Source organism: Mastigoproctus giganteus, chromosome 4, assembly GCF_048544385.1.
Source record: "Mastigoproctus giganteus isolate SK-2022 chromosome 4, ASM4854438v1, whole genome shotgun sequence".
NCBI lineage: Eukaryota > Metazoa > Arthropoda > Arachnida > Uropygi > Thelyphonidae > Mastigoproctus > Mastigoproctus giganteus.
Genome location: NC_143578.1, coordinates 123,058,043 through 123,083,266, shown reverse-complemented (window position 1 = coordinate 123,083,266; position 25,224 = coordinate 123,058,043). Strand labels below are relative to the sequence as shown.

General features: G+C 37.1%; 1 protein-coding gene across 2 annotated transcripts in view; it reads left to right on the top strand.

The window, feature by feature from the left end:
• LOC150087037 (aurora kinase C-like) overlaps positions 1-25,224 on the top strand; it is a 237,956-nt gene that overhangs the window by 184,194 nt on the left and 28,538 nt on the right. For both annotated transcript variants that reach the window (XM_090371770.1, XM_090371769.1), the window contains exon 7: positions 15,791-15,939. In XM_090371770.1, coding sequence (XP_090227896.1) covers positions 15,791-15,939 — 149 coding nt within the window. The remainder of the gene's footprint in view (positions 1-15,790; positions 15,940-25,224) is intronic.

Below are 25,224 nucleotides of genomic sequence, written 5' to 3'. Positions count from 1 at the left end.
CAATCATAGTTTTACTGCATAAGAAAATAGATAAATCAGAAATTGGAAATTATAGTTAGCTTGTTATCCCACATCTACAGGTTGTTCACAAGGGTCATTACTGACAGATTAGTGATGAGAATCAACAGAAAGAGCAAGCTGGCTTTAGTTCAGGATTCTCAACTATGGATCACCTTCACGTAATATCACAGCTAATGGAGAAAGCAAATGAATATAAAACACCATTATGCCTGGCATTTGACTCCATACAGCATAAGGCAATGTTTCGGGCACTGGAAAGACAAAGCATAGATACCCCCATATATTATGATTTTGAATAAAATATATGAGAACGCTACCTCCTTTATTAGACTAGACAAAGACAGTAGGAAATTTAAAAACGAGAAAGGAGTTCGACAAGGAGACACAATATCTCCGAAGCTGTTCACTGCTGCCCTTGAGGAACTTTCAGAAGATTAGACTGGTCGCAGAAAGGAGTCAATGTGAATGGAGAGTACTTAAACCATTTACGATTTGCAGACGACATTGTGGTCAAGTGCCACGATCCCAAAGAATTAGAGGAAAATCTTAATCAGTTATGCACAGATAGTAAGGATTCTGGACTAAAGATGAATATGGCTAAAACAAAAGTAATGATGAACAAGTATGCCACAGAAAGGGACATAATGATTGAAGGAGCAGTAATTGAAAAGGTGGGGTCATACACTTAGCTGGGACAAGTTATTAGCTGTAATAATGATATATGGCTGGAAGTCAAGAGAAGAATAAATAATGGATGGATTTCATTCAGGAAATATAGTCACATACTGAAGAGCATTAACCCAGTTTGTCTGAAACATAAAATAATGAACCAATGTACTCCCCACCATCACTTATGGAAGTGAAACTTGGGCACTCACCAAAAGAATGGAAAAGAAGCTGAGAACTACACAGCGAAGAATGGAACAAATTATATTGAGAATCAGACTTCTTTTATGAAAACCAAAAACACGACAGGTATTAGAACCTATAGTACTTGGTACCTTGCTTGGGTTGGAGGTTGAGAAGACCAGAGAAGATATTTGTTGACATTAGACTTGAACTTTTGTTGACTATAATTTTCAGGAAAGACATATGAAGGAAGGTTGTTCCAGAAAATGGCAGTTGAATGAATAAACGAGGAAGATGAAAAGTTGGTTCTGTGGGTTTGAAGTTGGACAGTAAATGGATGTTGTGGTGGCACACGTTCGGACTGTTTTTAAAGAGAAAGCGGGAATTATAGAAGCCAATTCAGAAGAACAGTGCCTGTGGAAGTATCTGTAGAAAAGGCATGCAGCAGAAAGAGTACATCTATGAGACAGAAGTGGAGTGCCTCTGTTAGAAATGATTCATTAATTAACCTAACTGTCCTCTTCTGAATGGAATCTAGAAGTCTGAGAGAAGTTTTGGTGGCACCGTCAAAGATGTGGGAACGATATTCCATGGTAGTGCAGATTTGATATTTGTACAGAGTGAACAACTGTTTGGAAGAAAAGTAACGCCGAGAGTGAAAGAGAAAACCAAGTTTTTTAGATGCAGAGGAAGCAATATTTGCAATGTGCTTATGCCAGGAGAGATTAGAAGTCAGGGTAATCCTCAAAAGAGATATATCAACTTGCCTAGAAATCGGAGTGTCACCAAAGATAAGCATAGGAACAGAAGAATCCTATTTTCGAGATATAAGACAAGACTGACTTTTAGAATGATCGAAATCAACTAAGTTGCCTTTGCCCCACTGGAGAATTACCTGGAGATCGGCATTAAGGAATTGGTAGCGGATATTCGAGAAGTTGAAACTGATTGAGCAGGGTAAGGTTTCTCAAAATGGAAAGTGGAATGCAATGTGCTATAATCGACAAAACTATGGATAGGATTTCCAGTCAATGAAAAAAGGTCCTTAATATACAAGAGGAAAAGAGTGGAGGAAAGAACTAAAAGCTTGGGGGGACACCAGCATTAGTGGAGAAGTTAGAAGACAGAGAGCCATCTACCATCACCTTCAGTGAACGATCAGAGATAAAATCGGATAACCAATTACAAAAAAACCAGTTGGCAAACCATAAGATGGAAGCTTGTTTAGAAGACCTTTATACCAAACAAGATCGAAAGCCTTTGAGATGTCAGGAGTGCTTGTGTTTCACCAAACTTTTCCATTGAATTTATCCATAAATGGGTAACATAAGCCAAATATCAGAAGTGGATCGACACTGACGGAATCCATACTGGCGATCGTTGATCAGACGGAAGGTTTCTGGGTAGATTAAGAGTTGGCAGTTAATTGATTTCTCCATTACTTTAGAAAGAGTAGAAGTTATTGCAATGGGACGATAATTGGATGGGAGGGATTTGTCACCCTTTATAGGAACTGGCTGGATATGAGCAAATTTCCAAGCAGAAGGAAAAACACCTTTGGAATAAGAAAGTGAAAAAAGGCGGCAAGAACAGGAGTAAGTTCAGGGGCACAGGTTTTGAGAACAAGTGGAGAAATACCATCAGGACCTGGAGCTTTCTTAACATCAAGATTCAAGATTCATCAAAATTCTTCTGACATCCTTTTGATGGAAGACCACAGGAGGTATAGAATGGAGCATGTTGGGAATCGCAGGAGCTGTTTTACCAAGATCATTAATAATCTTGGAAGAAAAGTGGGATGCTAGCCGGTCAGCTTTATCCTTGGCCGAAGTGACAACAGAACCATCTGGTTTTGACAGAGGTGGGAGCAGAGATGGGCAAAAGTTTTGCCCATCTCTCCTCCCACTTGGCTACAATTATGACAAGAAGCAAGTTTTCTACTCTTAGCCTGTTCAAAATCTAGTTTGGACTGATTAATAACTGCTTTAAAATTGTTGCGAGATTTGGTGTAGGACATCGTTGAGATTAGAATCGAGACCACGTATATTTGTGAAATTAACTAGGAAGTGTTTGGGAGGTTTAGATCGTTTTGGAGATAAGCTTACTCTATTAGTTTGACAATTCATGGTGAATGCAATAGTAAGAAAAGGCGGTGGGAACATGCTGTATGAAGTAATGAAATTTTTGGATATGGCATACACATGGTAAGAATATACTGAGGTCCTTGACATAACGTGGCCTCGACAATGCCCCCCCCCCCCCCCGCATACATACTACTCGGACTTCCTCCAGTCACTATCTGGCAGAGTAGAGGTAGCAAGATTATACACTAGCTGATCCAGAAGCCCCCTAAAGAGTTACCAATAGGTTCAGTCCGGTGTACTAACTAGCAGCTGCCCTACAAACACCGTTTTAGAGCTGTACCCTCGAAATGTAAGGAAGATAGGATCTCACCGCGCTGTTCATCATAACCTCAAAATTCATCAATCATACTACATGATGGAAGAGATGGGGAAGGGTTGACCAGAACTTTGCTCTGGAGACTAAACGTGGGTTCCCTCACTTCAAGCCTCCAATAAGCAAAGTGGTGGATTTGCACCAGTTGATGAGAGTCATCTACCACTGTTAGATAAGAAGAAAAACACATGGATTAGGCAGCAAACTCAAGTAAAGGACATTCTTAACAAAACTAAAGAACTAAAATGGTCTTGGGCAGGACACATAACTCGAAGACATGATGACAGATGGACTAAGAAAATAACAAAATTATACCCAAGAGGAGCGAGAAGAAAATCTGGAAGACAACGGCAGAAATGGATAGATGAAATTCATGATTTTGTGGGTAGTAAATGGATGGCTATTGCACAAAACAGAAGAAACTTGAAAGTTGCTGGAGAGGCCTTCATCCTGTAGTGGATTGAAAATGGCTGATGATGATGGTGATTCTACCATAAGAATTCCTTTAACCTTGAAGAAAATAAGGAGCATGGTTTACTTATTTTGATCTGGGGAATTGTTTTGTCTTCTCTTGTGTTGACTGCTTTTAATTTCTGAGTTGTATTGGAATAGCCAACTTTCATTGCAAGTAATTACAATATGCAAAAGTCTGGATCTTCAATTGTTTTCAAAATATCTTTACGAACTTGGAATCTTTTCATTCTTTGGTCTTCTTTCAAAATTTTTGGTGCCATCTTGGTGCACACTTTTCTCATGCCTAACTGGTGTTTTTTTTTTTTTTTTTTTCTCATTTAAAATTTGTCTGTTTCTTTATCCTTGTTGTTGGTTCTGTTGCAATTTTTTAAAGATATTTAAGCATTAAAGATGTGACCATTTAAGCATTAGAATGCTTGCACCATTCTAATGCTTAAACAGTGATAATTTCTAATCGATGTCCTGACCTGGTCCCCATTTTCATCAGTTTTCAGGGACATTTTGCTGTATTTAGCCAGCTGAGGCTGGCTAAATACAGCAAAATGTCCATGAAAATGTCCTCAGCTGGCTAAATATAGCAAAAAATCTTTTATGCCATTCAAAAATAGGCAAGCCCTTTTCATAGTATCTTCCCATAAATTTGACATAATGACTAATAACTTTTAGTTGGTGTTTTCATTAGTTTTGTTAAAAATTTGTGGTTGATTCTTTTTTTGATTCTTTTTTCTGTCATTTTCCTGGCAGACTGCAAAAACACAAGGTAATGAAAACCTATCTCACTGCAAAGAAAATGAATGTGTTGGAACATGACTTGGTAGACAATGGCTGTGCCTTTGTTTCACAGGTGGCACTTGGGGTGTAGTGGCTTTGCATGCAGTCTCGTTATTTAATAGCCACACCTCATGTTTAAAGAAATTAAGTATCCCCGGTACAATAGCTTCCATGAAATGAGGTGCTGCTCATTTATTACTGCTGAAAACATACCAGGCCATGATATGGTCTATGTTAAACTGTGGGGTATTTTGCATGATTTATTTTCAGATAATAAATAAATGAATCTGAATAAAATAAATCAAAAAATGTTTTACACATAATATAGAAACACCAGTCTTTTAGATTCTTCCGTTTTTCAGTTTAAAAGGCCTTTCATTGTGCAAAATGTTTAAGATATGCATGTGCATATATTTCAGCTTATAAATTATTTTAAAAAAAACCTCCCATCTATTCAATACTTTGCACACTTCATGAAGTAGCGTACATCTTGAGAGAATATTGAGTTTTGTCGTCTCATGTTTTCTACGTAAGAATAATAATAAATCCTTCAAAAACAACTAAGGTTTGTCTATAGATCAGTGATTTTCAACATTTTTTACCATGGATGAATCCCTAAATTAATTTTTCACATCTCGAGGACCCTAATTACCCCTACCTACAAAAATGTTTACAGGCCAAAAAAATTTGAAGGGGGTGCAGTTCAATTACTGCTAAATTATTGTGAAGTAAATTTGCTTGTAAAGAGTTGTTATATATACATAAAAGTCTGCTTACATTTAAGAAAAAAGAAAATTGAATTTTTCCTCTTAATTGTATTGTCTTTTTTCCCTTCTAAATATGAAAATATCAAATAAAAATAGTTTACTTAAACAACAAAGTAAAGTCTGCATCCACAGTTGCTATAACATTTAATTTAAGTTTGCCACTTGGGCTTGTTTCTTTTTTGCACAATTCATGGCCAAATTTTTAAGAAACACTCTCGTGGAGGGGGTGGGAGTAGAGCTGTGCTTTTTGACTGCTCCTCTCTCTCTCTGATGGACCTACATCTCATCCATGGTCACAAACTTTGCGAGGAAATTTGCTGAATCTGCTCAAAAACAATGCCAATGTTCACTGCACTTGACATCTCTTGTGCATTTTTGATCTACTGTCAACAAATGAAAGACCCATTGTGTTGACAGGTTTTTTTTATTGAGAGAACCTTTGTTATTATGTAGTATGCATGTTCAGATGAGATGGCCAAGACACTGGCAATGTACTGATCTGTTACTAGTTGATCACTCATCATCAGATCATACACAGTCAGCAACTTCAGTAATAGACATTGCAGGTCTTCTACTATGTGGATCATCTTCCAGACTCTCCCTCCCTTGTATAAATTCTGTTGTCCACTTCTTAACCATGGAATAGGAAGATGTTATCCTACTCCATTGTTATAACTCTATCATAATGATTTGCCTTTGGTGTAAGTCTCTTTTTTCCAAGATATTAGATGACTTCATGGTGAATAATTTTGACCATCTTTCATCATTCACACAACTTTGTTGATTTCAAGATCCAAAATTAACAAAAGATATTATTGAAACTGCACTCAACTTGGTGGGTTGCTATTTGAAGTGTTATAGATTAGGTACAGAAATTTTTAACATTGTACTTAGGGCTCACAATACCAGTAAAAATCTTAATACTGGTATTTCGGTATTTTTAATTTATGAAACCAGGACACCAGCATTCCAAAAAAAAACATTTTTCACGATAAATTTTGATGACAATTAGGTGCAATAAAGTAAGAAAAAAACAAGTAATTACTTGAATTCACGTTTTAAATCAAACTTTTGTTACAATAATAAATATTCAAGCAAAAATTCAAGCTCAGTGTTCCAATAGCATCTTTCGTCAATCTGCCTCTGCGAAAACCACACTGTGAGTCATCCAGAATTGTTCAATATAACTCTCCATACGAACTTTGATAACTTTAAGCAAAATCTTGGATGCATGGATAATAAGACTTATAGTTCTGTAGTCTTGTAATTTTAATTATAAATAAACAGTATTTCTTTAATAAATTAACAATAATATATTACACACACAGCTTTTATATGTACAGATTACAATTTCATTTTGTGAGCTTTGATTGACTAAAAGTCATCAATAATTATGTCGAAAATTATTTGATTACATATCGTCCATTCAATTGCTAAAATGGCCACATCAGATAATTTTTCTTGGCTTAATGTTGACAGTAAATATTTTTTAATCAATTTCAGCTTGCTGAAATGTCTTTCGCATGACACCACTGTCACTGGAATCGTTAAATATATTAATGCCACTTCCAGGTTGGGAAACAATTGTAACGGTTCATATTCATGAATAATTTTCAACAAATCCAAGCTAGTAACTTAACATATGTTTGGCAAAATAGCTGTAGCATGCATTTTAAAACATATTTCTACAGCATTTAAATCTTAATTGTACTTTAATGCAAGATCGGCAGCTTCTTTTTGTAATTTGATGATAGTCGTAGATTCAATTTTTGCACCAGAGAGAAAATTGAAACCTTTTCAATTTTTTGTACGTCCAAATTAGCTGACATATGAGTGTATCTAAAGCTTCATTTATTTCTATTTGATATGCCTTTTTAGTGGAGAAATCAATTCCCTCAACACAGGCTTTGTAAAGTTGTAACATTTTTGCTCCTTTTTTTTTTTCCCCCTTGGGACCTCCATAGCCAGGTGGGCAGGACCACTGCATATCCCCGGAACAATATGGGCTTAGTTGCTAATGCTCCTAAAAAAAAAAAAAAAACCCTTTCAACAATTGGGAAGCTTTAGTTATAGTTATATTTTTCTACTGGATGGCTTCATTGACTTTATCTACTTGAGTTAAAATTGTATCCCAAATAGATAAAGTACATACAAAATTATAATAAATTTTAGCGAGAATGTCACTAATTTCTTATCGATGAAGTTCTGAAGAAGTTTCTTCCGCCATATCGTTTAGAACTTGGTGTAATTCTTCAATCTGAGAATGTAGAGCTTTGATTGCTGCTGCTGCTCTATATGTCCAGTGCGTATCGGTGTGACCCTTCAGTTATATTTAAAACCAGCATTAATATATCCCACTTGCTGGTTGATCTAGAGAAAAATTTATACAGGGCATGTACAGTTCCAAAAAAAGTCGTCATTGTCGGGGGTGATGCATGCCAAATGGTAATGCATGCTTGCCAAATTACTGGATGGTAGATGACTCTCATCAACCGGTGCAATACCACCACTTTGCTTATTGGAGGCTTGAAGTGGTGGAACCCGTGTTTAGTCTCCAGAGCTAAGTTCCGGTCAACCCTTTCCCATCTCTTCCATCATGCAGTATGACTGATGACTTTTGAGGTTATGATGAACATCATGGCGAGATCCAATCTGCCTTACATTTCGAGGGTACAGCTGTAAAACGGCGTTCGCAGGCCAGCCACTAGTTAGTACACTGGACTAAACCTATTGGTAACTCTTTAGGAGGCTTCCGGATCAGCTAGTGTATAATCTTGCTACCTCTACTCTTCCAGATAGTGACTGGAGGGAGTCTGAGTAGTGTGTATGCGAGGGGCATTGTTGAGACCACGTTATGTCCTGGATCTGGGTATATTCTTACCATGTGTACGCCATATCCACAAATTTCATTACTTCATACAGCATGTCTTCCCCACCTTTCTTACTAATGAATACACCATGAATTGTCAAACTAATAGAATAAGCTTATCTGAAAAACGATGTAAACCTCCCAAACACTTCCTAGTTCATTTTTGATCTTTTCTGGCTTAAGATCTCTCTACCTCTTTGTGTCTCCCATTCTCCAAACTCCACTAATCACTTGGCACTCTTTGACTTCCTCTCTTTGCAACTTGACTTTCTCCAGTCCAACTTTCCTAACAGCGAGGTAATTTTCCTTGGTTATTTTAATGTTCACCACTCCAGATGGCTTCCGTTTTATAGTCACACCAACCCAGCTGGTCGAGTTGCTGAGGCTTTTGCAATTTCTAATGACATTTGCACAGATTGTTCATTTACCTACAAGAATACCAGACAATCCTAAACATGCAGCCAACACGCTTGATCTTTTTCTCACCACCAACCCTTCTAAGTACACGGTCGAAGTGAGTGGTCTTTTAGGTACCTCGGATCACAAATTGGTGATTGTCTCTTCCCCAGTGGAGCATTTATCTTATGGCTATTCCCAACCTCGTATTGTTTGGCATTACAAGAATGCAAAATGGGATGAACTGCAACATTTCTTTTCTTCTTTTCCCTGGTTGGATTACTGTTTCAAAACTTCTGATATCAACTTTTGCTCAGATCATGTCAGCGAAATTATTCTTGTAGGAATGGAATCCTTTATTCCACACTTCACTTTAAAATCTTGTCCTTTATCTAAACCTTGGTTTTCCAACAAATATGCTAAGGCTGTTCAAGAGAAAAAGGTTGCATATCGTAATTGGCTTGTTGCTGCCTACACCAAAGCTTGCAACAATTGTAAAGCAGTCATTAATCAGGCCAAACTAGATTTCGAACAAGCTAAGAGTAGAAAACTTGCTTCTTGCCCTAATGGTAGCTGAGAATTCTGGTCTCTTGACAAAGCTATTGGCCGTAACTTTTGCTTGTCTCTGCTCCCACCTCTGTCAAAACCAAATGGTTCTGTTGTCACTTTGGCCAAGGATAAAGCTGACCTGCTAGCATCCCATATTTCTTCCAACTCATGTATTAATGATTTTAGTAAAACACCTCCCACCATTCACAACACGCTCCATTCAATGCCTCCTGTGGTCTTCTGTCAAAAGGATGTCAGAAGGATTTTGACGAATCTCGATGCTAAGAAAGCTCCAGGTCCTGATGCTATTTCTTCACTTGTTCTCAAAACCTGTTCTCCTGAACTTACTCCTGTTCTTTGCCGCCTTTTTTCTCTTTCTTATTCCAAAGGTGCAGTATGGATTCCGTCAATGTCGATCCACTGGTGGTGATATTCTGGCTTATGTTACCCATTAATGGACAAATTAAATGGAAAAGTTCAGTGAAACACAAGCAGTTCCTCTTTATATCTCAAAGGCTTTCGATCGTTTTTGGCATAAAGGTCTTCTAAACAAGCTTCCATCTTATGGTTTGTAACCAATTACAAAAAACAGGTTATCCAGTTTTCTCTCTGATCGCTGACTGAGGGTAATGGTAGATGACTCTCTGGCTTTTCTTTCCCCCACTCTTTTCCTCTTGTATATTAATGACTTTCTTCCATTGACTGGAAATCCTATCCATAGTTTTGCTGACGATAGCACATTGCATTCCACTTTCCGTTTTGAAATACCTTGCCCTGCTCAATCAGCTTCAACTTCTCGAATATCCGCTACCAATTCCTTAAATGCAATCTCCAGGTAATTATCCAGTGGGGCAAAGACAACTTAGTTGATTTCAATCCTTCTAAAACTCAGTCTTGTCTTATATCTCACAAAAAAGATTCTTCTGCTCCTATGCTTATCTTTGGTGACACTCCGATTTCTGGACAAAATGATATATCTGTTTTGGGGATTATCTTGATTTCTAATCTCTCTTGGCACAAGCATATTACAAATATTGCTTCCTCTGCATCTAAAAAACTTGGTTTTCTCTTTCGCTCTCACCTTTACTTTCCTTCCAAACAGCTGTTCACTCTGTACAAATCGAAGCTGCCCTACCATGGAATATTGTTCCCACATCTGGGGTGGTGCCTCCAAAACCTTTCTCAGGCTTCTATATTGCATTCAGAAGAGGGCAGTTAGGTTAATTAATGACTCCTCTCTAACAGAGTCTCTCCACTCTCTGTCTCATAGACATACTGTTTCTGTTGCATGCCTTTTCTACAGATAGTTCCATAGGCACTTTCTTCTGAATGGGCTTCTATAATTCCCGCTCTCTCTCTCTCTCTCTCTCTTTCTCTCTTTCAAAACATTCCGTACACGTGCAGCCACCAGCCAACATTCATTTACTGTCCAACTTAAAAGTCACAGAACCAACTTTTCATGTTCCTCGTTTATTCATTCAACTGCCGCTTTCTGGAACAGCCTTCCTTCATACGTATTTCCTGAAAATTATAGTCTACAGAAGTTCAAGTCTAATGTCAACAGAATATATCTTTCGTCTTCTCAACCTCCAACCCTAGCACGATTTAATAGAACCTATAGTACTAAGTACTATAGGTTCTAATACCTCTCTTGTTTGGAGTTTTCATAAAAAAAAAATTAAGATTATGAGCCGAGTAGGGAACATAAATTGCAAAATTATTTCTCTCAGAAATAATTGCTTGCACTCTGTTGTATTTGCCACTAATGTTTGCTCCATTGTCATATCCCTTGCCACGGGCATTGTTAATATTGATTCCATCATCTTTTAATTTATTTAAAATTTCTGTGTCTAAACTGCTTCCTGTTTTTTCTTTTGTTTCAATAAAATCAATGAAACTTTCCTATATTGATATGTTGTAATTGTCATCAATATACACATACTTTATTACAATAGACTGTCGAAATAATGGCACACTGAGATCGGATGTTTACAAACAGTGCAGATATCTTGCAGTGTCGGAAAAGAAAACGGCATGTCACGTGATTGCTTTTTTGTTTAAATTCACCAGTTTGAAAATGAATTCTTTACTATCACGGGGTATAGCACTATTTTACATTTATTTTAAATAAATAAATGTAAAATTTTAAATTTATTTTAAATAAATGTAAAATAGCTCCCTGATTATGGCTCCAAAAAAGTCAATAAACCTCATACAGAGAAGAAAAGAAGAATAATTAAGAACATTAAAGCTTAGTAACAAACTTGATATAATAATAGAAAATAGAATAGGCATAAGCAGGAGGGTATTAATGGCAGAATATAACATTGGATTGTTAACATGTTTATGTTTTTTATGTGCAGTTAATAAAATTGCATTCTTAATCTCGCTATTTCTTATTTAGCCTCATTATTTCTGCATTAAATATATTAAAAATAAAACTCTCTAGATAACAGAAAGATCGAAATAACAGCATCTTGAATTCCCGAAGACGACATCTACTGTATTTGACACATTTGTTCACGACGGAACATGTCTGGCCTATAATCAAAAAAAAAATAATATAATATTTTGCCTGTTTAATTCGAGAAATGATTTCAGTGCGAACACGGTTACCCAAGAGTGAAATAAACTCATTTTTTACTCCGTTGGACAAATAATTAACATAATATGCTTTGCGACTAGAAATACACCGATGAGCCAAAAAATTATTACTAGTAAAACATTATAACATCTAAAACGACTCTCAAAATGCTTCTCCATTTTTCTGTTTCAGTTGTTATGTTTTGCAAAACATCATCAGTGAGTCTGCCAGCTTTCAATTTTTTTTCAAAACATTTCCATTCTAAAAAAGCATTTCGATGATTTGTTGCATTTTCATGATCGATAATTCTGTTAAGGTTCTTCCAACCCTTAAAACCTTTTTCGGAATTACAGATGTTCAATTCTGATGTGCCAAACAAAATGCATGGAAAACAAAATATCACATAGAAGATTTTGAATATATCAACCAATTACGTGATACAGTGTCACCATTGGAACATTAGAAAATTTATGGCCATTACTTACTGATTCTCTAAAATCTGCATCCTTTCCCCGATCGGGTCCATGCTCTACCAAAACAACTCTGATCTTGTCTGATATTGCTAGCTACGATGATGGGTCATTATAATAAATCTTCATTATGTTGAGTTCTTCAACGTTCCGTTGTAAATATTCTGGAATTTCTTCTTCAAAAGATGGAATCTTCAACTGTATATCATTCTCATTCTATTCAGGTGGGTCAGCATTAACATCAAATTGATTTGAGTGGGTTTATTCATGTATGTTGTACATATCCTGAAATTTTTTCAAAAGGTGGGACTTCCAACTCTTCCTTATTTTCTCTTTGGTTATTTGAGTTAATTTCTTCCTCTGGTGGTCCTTTTTCAAGAGACAGGATTTCTAAGTGTTTTTCATTGTCTTCACTTCCTTGTGTGGTATCTGTTTTCCATTTCTTCAACCAACTCTGTAAATTGTCCATCTTTTGATTATCTTCATTGCATTTTTGCTTTTTCTTGCATTCACTACTACCACTAAGTTTTTTTGATGCCATTTTTACTAGAAAACAAATTTAAATTTATTGTATTTCAATTAATTTCAAATATACTCAAACACTTACCTTTCACAATTAAATTGCATATCTTTTGTAGAGGTAGAGCGTTTACGCTCGATGGCATCAACAATAACTCTACTGGGACACAAGTAATTGAGGTTATAAAAATGACAACCATGGTGGTGGTGCCTCAAATAGCGCTGCTGTGCAGAGCTCGGTATCTGTACAGTGGCACGACAAAGATTTTCGTCTTGCAAAAGCAAGATGATAAGCAGAGTGGAATAATCAAAACATAAAACCGAAAACGTTGGCAATTATTTAGTCTTCCCTTTGGCACCCATTTCAGATTTTAACCCAAGGCAAGAGCCTCGTTTGCCTCACCCTCGACATGGCTCTGCCACAAGAATAATTTCACTGACACAATCTGAGCAAACGTTGACATCAAAAAATTTAAAACAGTAATCCAAATGTTTTATATCTTCCGAATGGCTACAAGAGAAAGGCTTCATTGGAGAAGAGACCATTACTAAATTGTGATCTGAGGTGGCTAGTGGAGCACTCACCTCAAGACTATGTACTTGGAAGGATTGTTTTATATTCTGGTGATAAATAAACAGTCTGTGCGAGGTCATTAGTAATTGCACAAACCTCAGCATCTCAACCATTTGAAGTTGTGAACATAAAATCACCAAAGAAAATTACCTCCACTTTTAAGAAAGTTGCACTGGAGAAAGTAGGCGCCTCCGTAGCCAGGTGGGAAGGAGCAGCAGTGCGTAGCACACGCTTCTTGATTAGACCGGGGTTCGAGCCCGTCACCACCAAATACGGAGGATGCGGAAAGATCAGGGAATGACCACCGCATATCCCGGAGCAATATGGCCTTAGTTGCTAATGCTCCTAAAAACCAAATAACATAACATAACTGGAGAAAGTCAAATTTCAAAGAGAGGAAGTTGAAAGTTCCTAGTGACTAATGGAGTTAGGAGAACCATAGAGGCAACAGATGAATTTTATGGAATGGTGTAGAGAGATTTAAGCCAGAGAAGATCAAAAAGAGGAAAAATTCTAAATTACTAAGTCTCTGACAGGGAATATCAGAGCAGACATATGAACAGGTACCACCTTTGAAGTGGTTTTTTGTGCCATAAAAAACCAAAAGTCAAGTCAAATGACTACCTTTGAAGCAAAAGGAATCCTACAGCAAATAATTAGGACAACTGAAATGAGAAGTGGATGAATCAACCGATAATTGTGATTCTGTCAGAAAAGTAACTTAGGCTCAGCGAAACCTAATGCATCTCCTGCATACGCACTACTCAGACTCTCCAGTCACTCACTGTCTGGCAGAGTAGAGGGAACAAGATTATACCTTAACTGATCTGGAAGTGTCCTAGAGAGTTACCAATAGGTTCAGTCTGGTGGACCTTCTAGTGGCAGCCTGCGAACCCTGTTTTAGAATTGTGCCCTTGAAATGTAAGGAAGGTTGAATCTAGCCATGATCCCCATCATGACCCCAAATGACATCAGTCATACTGTATGATGGAAGAGGAAGATCTTTGCTCTGTAGACTAAACAAGGATTCCACCACTTCAAGCCTCCCAAAGTGGTGGTATTGCACTCGTTGCTGAGTCATTTTCCACTTAATATTGCCTGATAATGCAGATGGTGGCATTCCTCCGTGTGGTGTGGTGTGAATGCTACACCTCAATCCCTGCTTACCTTGTGTCCCTCTTGTATGGACACCCTTCAATATACTAGTTGCCATATTTCAGGACTTGCTCATGGGGGTTATACTAACAGTTCCACCATCATGAAGGTGCAAGCAGAGGATTTGGTTGTTGCAGAATGACCAGACTTCACCAAATTCAGTACATTTGACTCAAAGAATATCAGTTCCATCAGCATTTTAGACTCCCAGGCAGTAAGCCCAGTGTGAGAGAATGTTTGTGACAGCCTTGAGGACCATCAACATAAGGATTTCTATTACTTAAGGCTACATGCTAATTATTGAATAGCATCTGAATTTAAAGGAAATATATCCTTCACTACTACTTGATTAAGGTGTTCTGAAACAACTTAATTTGGCAAAACCTGAAATTAAAAAAAAATTTTAATTTTGAAAAATGCTCAAAATTTGTGTAGGAGTCACATTCATTTGTTCTCAGATTGAAAGGAATTTTCAGATTCCAAAACTGACTGTTGCTGCTTCCATACAAAATTAATGATTTAACCAAATTAATACACTGAATGTACTTGTCATGGGTAGAAGAAAGATCTGAATGAATTTCTTCTATCCATAAAGAAAGCTTTAGCAGCAAAACATAAGAATCAATAATAGAAATTGCATGTGTGACCTTGAGTGAGTTCAGGTGTAAAACCTGAACTCACTCAAGGTCACACATGCAAGTATATCTGGAGTAAGCTTCATGAATATACATTGGTTCTCTTAATTCTGGACACTTCAAATATATACATAAATTTTACTCGTAAAAAGTAATTATTTACTGTCTTCATTTTGAATTTAAAGTTGTTTTGTTTTGAAAGAAAAATATATTGCAACTTAACATATCCCATTGTTAAAATAACGTAACATGATAGTGGAATACAAAAAACAGGACGGGCCACACATTAGTTTACTGTGAAATAATTTGTACAATTTAATGTTATAATATTATATTTAACTGAATTGTTCAAATGATGAATTTTCCTGGGAAATTTCATGTTTTGTCAATAAATAGACTTATGACCCCACCTGCATGTTTATTAATAAGTAAATGAACAGTCATAAATTCTTCGAAGTTGGTACTTAAGTGCAAAACTTAATATTTTGTTGGGAAGCCATTTGCCTTAAAAATGGTATCAGTTTGTCTTGGCATAGAATCTACTAATCATCACATTTTTTTTCAGGAAAGGTTGTATAACTGGCTTTGAGTGTAAAATATTGCATAGAATTAAAAAAAGGCATTTTCACTTTTTATTTAAGAAATAGATTAAAATCTTTTGTGTCATGTTAGATCTAAGTTTTCTTTGATATCCTTCTAGTATATTGTACAGTTATGCCATGCATTGAAATACTGCCATTCGAAAAAGGTCATTCATCGTGATATAAAGCCAGAAAATTTATTACTTGGTCTGAATGGAGAATTAAAAATGTCGGATTTTGGGTGGTCTGTTCATGCACCATCATCTAGGTAAGCCTTTAAAAATTGTATTATAGGAGTGGTGATCATTTAATTGCAGACTGGTGCAAGATCTTATCTTAATTATCATCATCTGAATCTTCTGTGGATTTATCCTTCTCCAAATATGCTCCCTTGAACTTTATGCACTTTTGCCATTGTTATACCCACGCATTATATGCTTCTTGCAAGCAGTAGCGGACTGGGTCTAAAAAAATTGGCTGCCAGGAGACAAAGGGGGCCCACCCACAACTATTATATTTTCAAGCTACTAAAAGGTCATTAACATTTTTAACATATTGTCTAATGTTATTGCAAGGCCCACTTGCCATCAGGCAAGCTGACACCCTGACCAGTCCACCACTGCTTGCAAGCCATTTTTTGAAAGACTGCAAAGTGCTTCCATTGTGGCTTTGAGAACATCGCTGTGTTCGAAACACTTACCTTTCAGACCTTCTTTCAAACGTGGAAACAGGAAGAAATTACATAGGGTGTAATTCCGGTGAATAAGGTGGATGTAGCAAAACCTCGGCACCTATGGCAGTGATCACTGGCTGCACAATATTAGCTCTATGGGGCCCTGCCTGGCATTGTCTTGATGGAGGAAACCATTTCACAATTTCACACTGGAAAGTGCTTGATGTTTCTCACAAATGGCATTGTGAAGTTTGACTCTGAGAATCTCAGAGTATGCTTCCTTATTCATAGTTGTTCTGCAAGGCACAAAATGTGTAACAGGAATGCCTTTTATGCCAAGAACCATTTGTTTGTCAGCCGAACTAGAAGCTCGAAATAGGTCTTGGTGAATCAGAATGCTTTTACTCACTCGACTGTTGTTTTGTCTCTGGATCATAGTGAAAAATCGAAGTGTCAGCACAAATCACTATTCAATTTAAGAAGTTTTGACCCTGTGTTTCAAAATGATCAAGTATTTCCTTGCACAATTCTACTATTTGCTGTGTTCTGGAGTTAAATTGTGTGGGGGAAAAAAAAAAAAACTCCCTTGCTGCAACACAAAAAGAGTCTGCCTAGTAGCAATCAGGGAGAGTGCCTCTAGCAACAGTTATGGAAAGTTTGTGCGGTAAACATGAAATCCTGCACCAGTCCACAAATGAAATGATCACTTTTACATTAACTAATGGTTTAAATTATATTCCTGTATAAGTTATTTAATTAATAGATGACCGAGCAGCAAAGGCTCAATAGATTCTACGTTAAAAATAAATTAGTTTAGAAATGGAGGAATTACTCTATGATGTCTTGTAGAGCACTTCAGTGCTGATACTCTCCGTAGTTGAATAACTATTCAAATAGATTACATGTATTCCACACCCTTGTAGACAAAATCAATGATCCAATGTACCATGGAATCAGAGGCCCGTGAACCCCAAGCCCGACTCCAAAATACATCGAATCACCAACCCTAATCTTTGAGCGAGAGAATACTGCATTTTAAAAACAACTTAAAGTCTGCATTTTAAAAACAACTTAAATGCTTTGAAACCAAATAAATAATGAATCCATACTTTTAATATTTTAAAAACTAATATTAAAACATAAAAAACATTGACTCCTCTGAAACGTTAAGAAACTAAATTCTTTAGTTTCTTAACCAATCTAATTCATCCCCTTCCTTCTAGAGTTTATAAAACTAAAGAAGTCCTTGCTGTTTTTCTTAGCATTAGAATTAGTAGAGGCATATGATATACCAAAAAAAAAAAAAAAAACCATTTCCATTTACTCCAAATGTTTGTCTAGTTCTGCCTTGAACTTATTTAAATTGCTGACCTCCACCACACAGATGGAAGTTTGTTCCAACTATCAACCACCCGCTGGCTAAAGGCAAAAATCCGCACATCTATTCTACAATTGTCTTTCCTCAATTTGAATTTATGGCCCCGCAGGTATTAGGTCTCGCTGCTTCAATAGTGAATACTATTTTAAAGGACAGGGCACATATAAAAGAACATGTTAAAGGATCAACATATTTCACACCGGGGCCAGTCTGCCCCCAACAGTGATTGCAAAACAGATTTCAGGTGCTATATCCAAGATGGAAAAGCTATTAATAATATGGATGGAAAATCAGATTCAGAAGCAAATGCCCCCGAATCTAACGGCCATTCAAACAAGAAGTATTTATGAAGATAACGATAAGTACAGCAAACCCCAAGCCAAGTTTGTAGCAAGCAATGGGTGGTTTAATAGGTTCAAGCATCGTGCTGGTTTCCAAAACATTAAAGTATGTGGTGAAGTCGCCAATGCCCATTCTGCAGCTGCAGAGAAATTTTGTGATGTGTCGGGGAAAAACCCCTTCTAAATCTCCACAGCCCTCGACTTCCGCAGCGCCATGCTTATCAGCTGAAGAGTTAATTCTGGCAATGATGCTCGAAAGGTAAAACTTGCTGACGTTATGCCTGTCTCCTCTCTTTTTATAATTTTAAAATTTTTGTAATTTTGTACACTTTGGTAATTTTTCCTGTGCATGAGATAAAAAAAATTGAATAATCCTATTTACGTGTTTGTTGAACATTTCTTTTTTGCTTCTATCAAATTCAGAGCGCATAGTTGCAAGTGCGGAATTTCCCTAAATGCTTATTTAGGGAAATTCCGACTTACGTTAATCGGGGAGTGGCTGTACATACTTCATAAAAGTATGTATATTTATAGCATGACATAAATTTTATGTCTGATCTGTTTATTTGTACTTGTTCTGGAACTTGGGAGTGTGTGAAATTTATGAAAAATTTTAGAGGCTCAAGGTATTAAAGTTTCGGAACCTCTAGTAGAGTGCAATACATATTATTGCATTTAGGTAGCTATCAGTTTAGTTTAGTATTTTCAAATTAAACTGAATTTAAATGGAAATCATGCCTCAAACTAGATCAGCAAAGGAATGGACTCCAAGTAGCGGGAGTGTTGTGGCTTGAGGGGGAGAACTGAAGGGGCAATTCTCATACAAATCACAGCCTTATGAAATGTGCTACTTGTGCAATGTTCAACGATAACTGGGATGGGACATGATACAGCCAAGAGGATGTCTTTGTGTGTGTGTTTGGTGCAAAGAATGTTAGAAAATTTATGCACAAACTCGGCCTTCTGATGGGTGTTTATGAAAGTTTGAAGAACAGAGTTCATGCCTTCAAAGGAATTAAAATGGGGGCCCATCAAGCTCTCAGCCAGCGGTGTGCTAGAGCTGGTTCACGTGAGCCAATTGTTAAGTTTTCAAGAATTTTGCCAGCTGGTTGTTAAACTGACAATGGCTATAAACTATAGAGCAGCATTTGAGTGATAAACTTGTATATGTGACACAGAAAATTCAGCTGGGGCATGCTTATTTTGGCACCCGTTGTGCTTTCTTTCCCCCTGCCCCCTTATGCGGCAGCTTGGATAGGTATTATCTCTGCTAGCAATTTTACAGTAATATTATTTCCAACTAACATCCACTTAATTTTGCCTGGGTCGCTTCTAATTAAGGTAATGGCATTCCCATGCTTGACATCTATCAAAGGTTTCTTTGACAGACATCACAACAATTCTGTTTAGAATTGTTGTGAACCTGATAAGGTCATTACCCTAAGAAGAATCAGCCCAGACAAAATTAAGCGGACACTTGCTGATAATGAAATTCCTTTATACTTTCAGGTGATTATAATTCTTACAAAGGGATAAACTGCCACGTAGTTTCCAAAGAGGACGAGGGCTGTTAAAAAAAGTGCAAGTCGATTATTATTTACCAGCACACCACTGCTCTCAGCTGACCGAATCAATATCAGAGCTATTGATTCGGTCAGCTGAGGTCCTATTCTACCTATCTGTTTTGCAAAACAGATAGGTAGAATAGGACCATGAATAAAACAAAAAATATATTGTGCAAAACAGATAGGTAGAATAGGACCATGGTATGTCTCCCAGGAAAAGGCAGGCCATCCCGAGGTTGCCAGGGGGGCATTGCACCGGGTGCCTGAAAACCTGAAACTTACATACATATATAAAAAAAATTTTAAGTATGTCATATTTTTTTTGAATATGAACATGTTACTGAACTTTTGTTGATGTGTGCATAATGGTTGTCTATTCTAAAATTTACTATATAAATTAACCCTTCGATACTCGTGCAAGGTCCAGGTGGACTCCAGCTTTTCTTACATGGATGTACTTTCTTGATCAAAAAATTTCCAGAAACACAGTTCACAGTACCTTTCTAGGAAGTTGTGCAGGACTTATTTGTTTATTCTATTTATAAACGGAATTTTGAGGAGGAGCTAATCCACTTAAAGAAGTGCAACTCGTTCTTGCCTTAGGTCTGTATAAGACAAGCTATTATTGTATTCTTCTTTGTTGTATAATTGATATGTATAAACATAATACTTTTTTGTGTATAACCTTTACTTCATTGTTTCTTTTCTAATTAATTTTTAATTATACTTTTTATTAGTTGTGGTTATGTAAATTTCGTTTCAATAATTATAATTGTATTACTTTTGTTATTAATTATCATATGAAAACAATGTGTGGTGGCAAATTGTGATTGGCACCTGGGATCAACATTCCCAAGGAATGGCTCTGCTGCTCTGGGTGGGGGGATAGGTGACATTGTAGAGCAGATATCGTCTTTTAAGGGCACAAAAGCTGATGTTATTGTAAGTGTTGGCACTAATGATATTAAGAGTAGGAGATCTGAGGATTTACTTCACAAATACAGGGCAATGGAAAAAAGTTGCGAGTTAGGATTAAATTTGAAAGTGTCATGAAATAAATTTAATGAATTTGAAGTATTGATTAAGTAATCAAAAGCATTGTGCAGATATCAGAGACATGGTGTCACTCAGACATAAGGTTTGTTTGTTTGGTTTGAATTTTATTGGCGCATTAGCATCTAAGGCTATAATGCGCCAGACATAAGGGATTTTCAGTATGGGAGTATAGGGTGTACAGAAAGGATGGACAAGGCAGTGGGGGGGGAGATGAGTTATGCTCTTATTAGTTAAGAAGAATATTAAATCTAAGGCAATACATCCTCTCAACATGAGCGCACAGTACATTGTTGAGTCAATTCGGTGTGACATAAGCACTGAAAAAACGAAAATGAGAGAGTAGAATTGTGTTATAGGGCTAATGACTGTGATGAGATGTACAAAGAAATAGAGTGGGCCAATAAATCAGAATGTCTTATAATGGGTAAATTTAACTTTCCAGATATTGACAGGAAATTATGGATTGGTAACTCACATGCTAGTGAGATAAAGTGGATTTATTGGATGACTGTTTTCTACAGCAGCATGTTACAGAGGCAACCAGAGGAAGCAATAATCCTGATCTGATTATTAGCAATGATTCTTCGTGCATTAAGAATCTGCAAAAAAAGACCCGCACTGGCTGGCAGTGATCATAGTGTGCTGATCACTGCCAGCCAGTGATCATAATGGCTGCTGTCAAAGGTAAACGGAAGGACTTTTTGTTTTCATTAGCATTAGCATTAGTAGAGGCATTTGATGCAAGAAAGCAAGCTTATGCAGCATCAGCCAAAAAAAAAACAAAAAACCCCACTTCCACTTCACCCCTCTGTTCGTTCAAAATACCTGTCCAGCTGAGCCTTAAACTTATTTAGGCTATCAACCTCCACTACAAGGGATGGAAGTCTGTTCCACCAACCAACCACCCGCTGGCTAAAGGCAAATTTCCGCACGTCTATCCTACATCTATCCTTCATAAGAATAACTACATTGGTCTCACACAGTTTTTAAATTCTGTACAGTGAGACCATCTGATGGTGTTGCCAACAGCAAAGTCTAAATAGAAAGCATTCAGGGAAGTAATTGTAGAAGCTACTAGTATTTCATATCAACTAAGAAATAGTGTTCCAGCCATACATTTAATTGGATATCAGGTGATACAGAAGTCCATGGTAGATATAAATTAGTCTGTAGTCAAGTCACAAAGGAGGTTAGGCAAGCTAAGTTTGATTATGAGAAGTCTCTGGCAAGAAATGAAAAGAATAGCAGCAAAGGCTGCTATGCTTATATTAATAGTAGAAGGAAGAAAGGAGTTAAATCACATTTGGCCACGATGTCATTCGGTTAACTGTTGATGATCCTGCTCAAGTTGCTTACAAACTGAATAAGTATTATGCATCTACATTTATTCATGAGGTGTTCTTTGGACAGAGAAATACCAGAAATTTATCAAAATCTAACAGGGTGCTCAATGGTTTTGTGATAACAGAGAGGAAAGTGGAAGAGAAGTTGTTCAAGCTTAACATAAAAAAGGTATACCTGGGGTAGATGGATCTATCCAATTATATTAAGTGTTGGCAGCAAGGAGATTAGCAAATCCTTAACCATTGGTATGAGAGAAGAGCATCTCTGGATTCAGGGGAGGTCCTTGTGAACTAGAGATATGCAAATGTATCCCCAATTCACAAAGAGGAATCAAAAAGTGACACAAGTAATTACAGACATGTTAGCTTGATTTATGTTCCAGGGAAAATAATAGAGTCACTGGTTAAAATAGTCATGAGAACTGTCTAGACAGGAATGCAATTATACTCCATTTGCAGCATGGATTTGTTAAGGGGTGATTTTGTTTGACTAATCTGATTGTATACCATGAAGTAGTAAGGCTGCAACTGGATGAAAAAAGTAATTCTGATATAATATACTTGGATTTCAGAAAAGCTTTTGATAATTTTCACATAAAAGACTGCTGTATAATATGAATTAGAGTATGGTGGCATTACGGGAAAGTTACTGCAATGGATAAAGGGATGGTCGAGTGGGAGAAGAAGACAGAGTGGTAATCAATGGGCACTGCTCTTCGTGGATTACTGTTATTAGTGGAGTTCCTCAGGGTTCAGTGCTGTGCCTATTGTTGTTTTCTATCTGTATTAATAATATTCATGAAGGAATGTCAGGCTTAATGTCTAAGTTTGCAGATGATACAAATCTTGACAGTGTGGTTAACGACACTAATCAGGGTAAGCTATTGCTACAAAATCTAGAAAATTTAGAGAGATGGGCTGAGAAATGACAGCTGAAATTTAACGTTGACAAATGCAAAGTACTGCAGTAACCCCATAGTAACATACCAACTGGGTGTTACTACACTCATGTAGTGGAAAATGAAAAAGACCTGTGGTAATTGTGTAGTCAGATATGAAGTTCTCTGAGTAGTGCAGAGAATCTGCCAGGACATCTCATGGGGTTTTGTCAATGATATACAGGAATTTTGCTAGCAGGGATAAAGAGGTGATTATTCCATTAACATTAGCAGGGGATATGATGCAAGAAAGCAAGCTTATATATCATCAGCCAAAAAAAAACCACTCTTCCCATTTCACCCATCACTGCAAATATTTGTATAGTTCTGCCTTGAACTTATTTAAGTTTCTGACCTCCACTACAACAGATGGAAGTCTGTTCCAACTATCAACCACCCACTGACTACAGGCGAATTTCCACACATCTATTCTACAATTGTCTTTCCTCAATTTTGAATTTTTCCCCCTCAGGTGAGTAATCTGAGCAAGAGGAAGACTCCCATTAGCATTGAGCTTGCTCAATCCATTTAAGGCCTTATACACCTCAATTAGATCACCTCAGAGGAGCTTCATCTCCAGAAGCTGCAATTTGAAGAACTTAAGCCTTTCTTGGTACACCAATCCTTTGATCCCCTCACCAATCTCGTTGTCCTTCTCTGTACTAGTTCCAGCAACTCTACATCTTTCCTAAAATGAGGCTTCCAGACCTGTATACAGTACTCAAGGTGTGGCCTGACCATTGCTCTATACAAGGGGACAATCACCCCCTTACCCCTGCTAGTGAAATTTCTGTATATCATTGACAAGATACCATGAGCTACTCTTGCAGCATTTTTGCGCTGCTCAGAAAACTTTCAAGACAATTTGTACAGAATGAGTACAAAAAGACAACATTTAAAGTGACCTTCCAAAAATATTTGCACAATCATCAGACCCCACATGTGAAAAGTTATCTACATACTTACAGCCAAAAGGATTAAGTAGTTGTTATGCACTCTGGGAGCTATTGTAAAAACAGCTTGTCATAAAGTAGACTGTTTACCACTCATTCTAATCTAGTCTAGTAATCTAAACTGCTCTGAAAGAGCACTGACACTATAGATAAGTAGTCAGGTTTATTGATACTGTATAACCAAACAAGATTGTTATAAACTTTTAGTTTTAGAACACTTGTAATTAGATATATGACTTTAAAACAGAGATATTCAAGTTGCATTATCAGAAATCCATGTGCATGGTTAATGTGTTAACCATGCACATGGATTTCTGATAATGCAACTTGAATATCTCTGTTTTAATATCTCTGTCTTAAAGAAATGATGCAGGATCATCTAGACAAGACTGCAGTAATACTTCAGATACAGCATGGGTTTGTTAAGGGGAAGTGTTGTCTGACCAATTTGATTGGATACTACGATATGGTCACAAAGGAACTGGATGCAAAAAAAATAATTTTGATATCATTTACTTGGATTTCAGAAAAGCATTTGATACTGTTGCACATGGAAGACTACTGTACAAATTGGAGCGGTATGGCCTTAATGGCAAGTTGCTACAATGGAAAAAATGAATGGTCGAGTGGGAGAAGACAGAGAGTGGTAATCAATGGATACTGTTGTTTGTGAACTAATGTTATTAGTAGAGTCCCTCAGGGTTCGGTGCTTGGCCCATTGTTGTTTTGTGTATTTATTAATGATATTGGTGAAGGTATATCATCTGTTAATGATAGTAAAGACAGTATGCTACTGCAACAGGATCTAGAAAAGTTGGTAGATGGGCTGAGAAGTGGCAACTGAAGTTTAATATTGAGAAATGCAAAGTACTGCATATGGGTAGCAGTAACCCAAGAGAAACGTACCAACTGTGTGGTACTACATTCAGGGAGGTAGAGAATGAAAAAGACCTAGGGTAATCCATGATGTGCTCTGGTAGCACATCATGGAGCTTTGTCAATGATATATAGGAATTTTGCTAGCAGAGACAAGGAGGTGATTATACCTTTGTATAAAGCAGTGGTTAGGCCACACCTTGAGTACTGCATACAGGTCTGCAGAGACGAGGAGGTGATTATACCTTTGTATAAAGCAGTGGTTAGGCCACACCTTGAGTACTGCATACAGGTCTGGAGGCCTCATTTTAGGAAGAATATAGAGTTGCTAGAATGAGTACAAGAAGGGCAACAAGATTGGTGAGAGGAACAAAGGGGTTCTCTTACCAGGATAGGCTTAAGTTCTGCAAGTTGCAGCATCTGGAGGTTG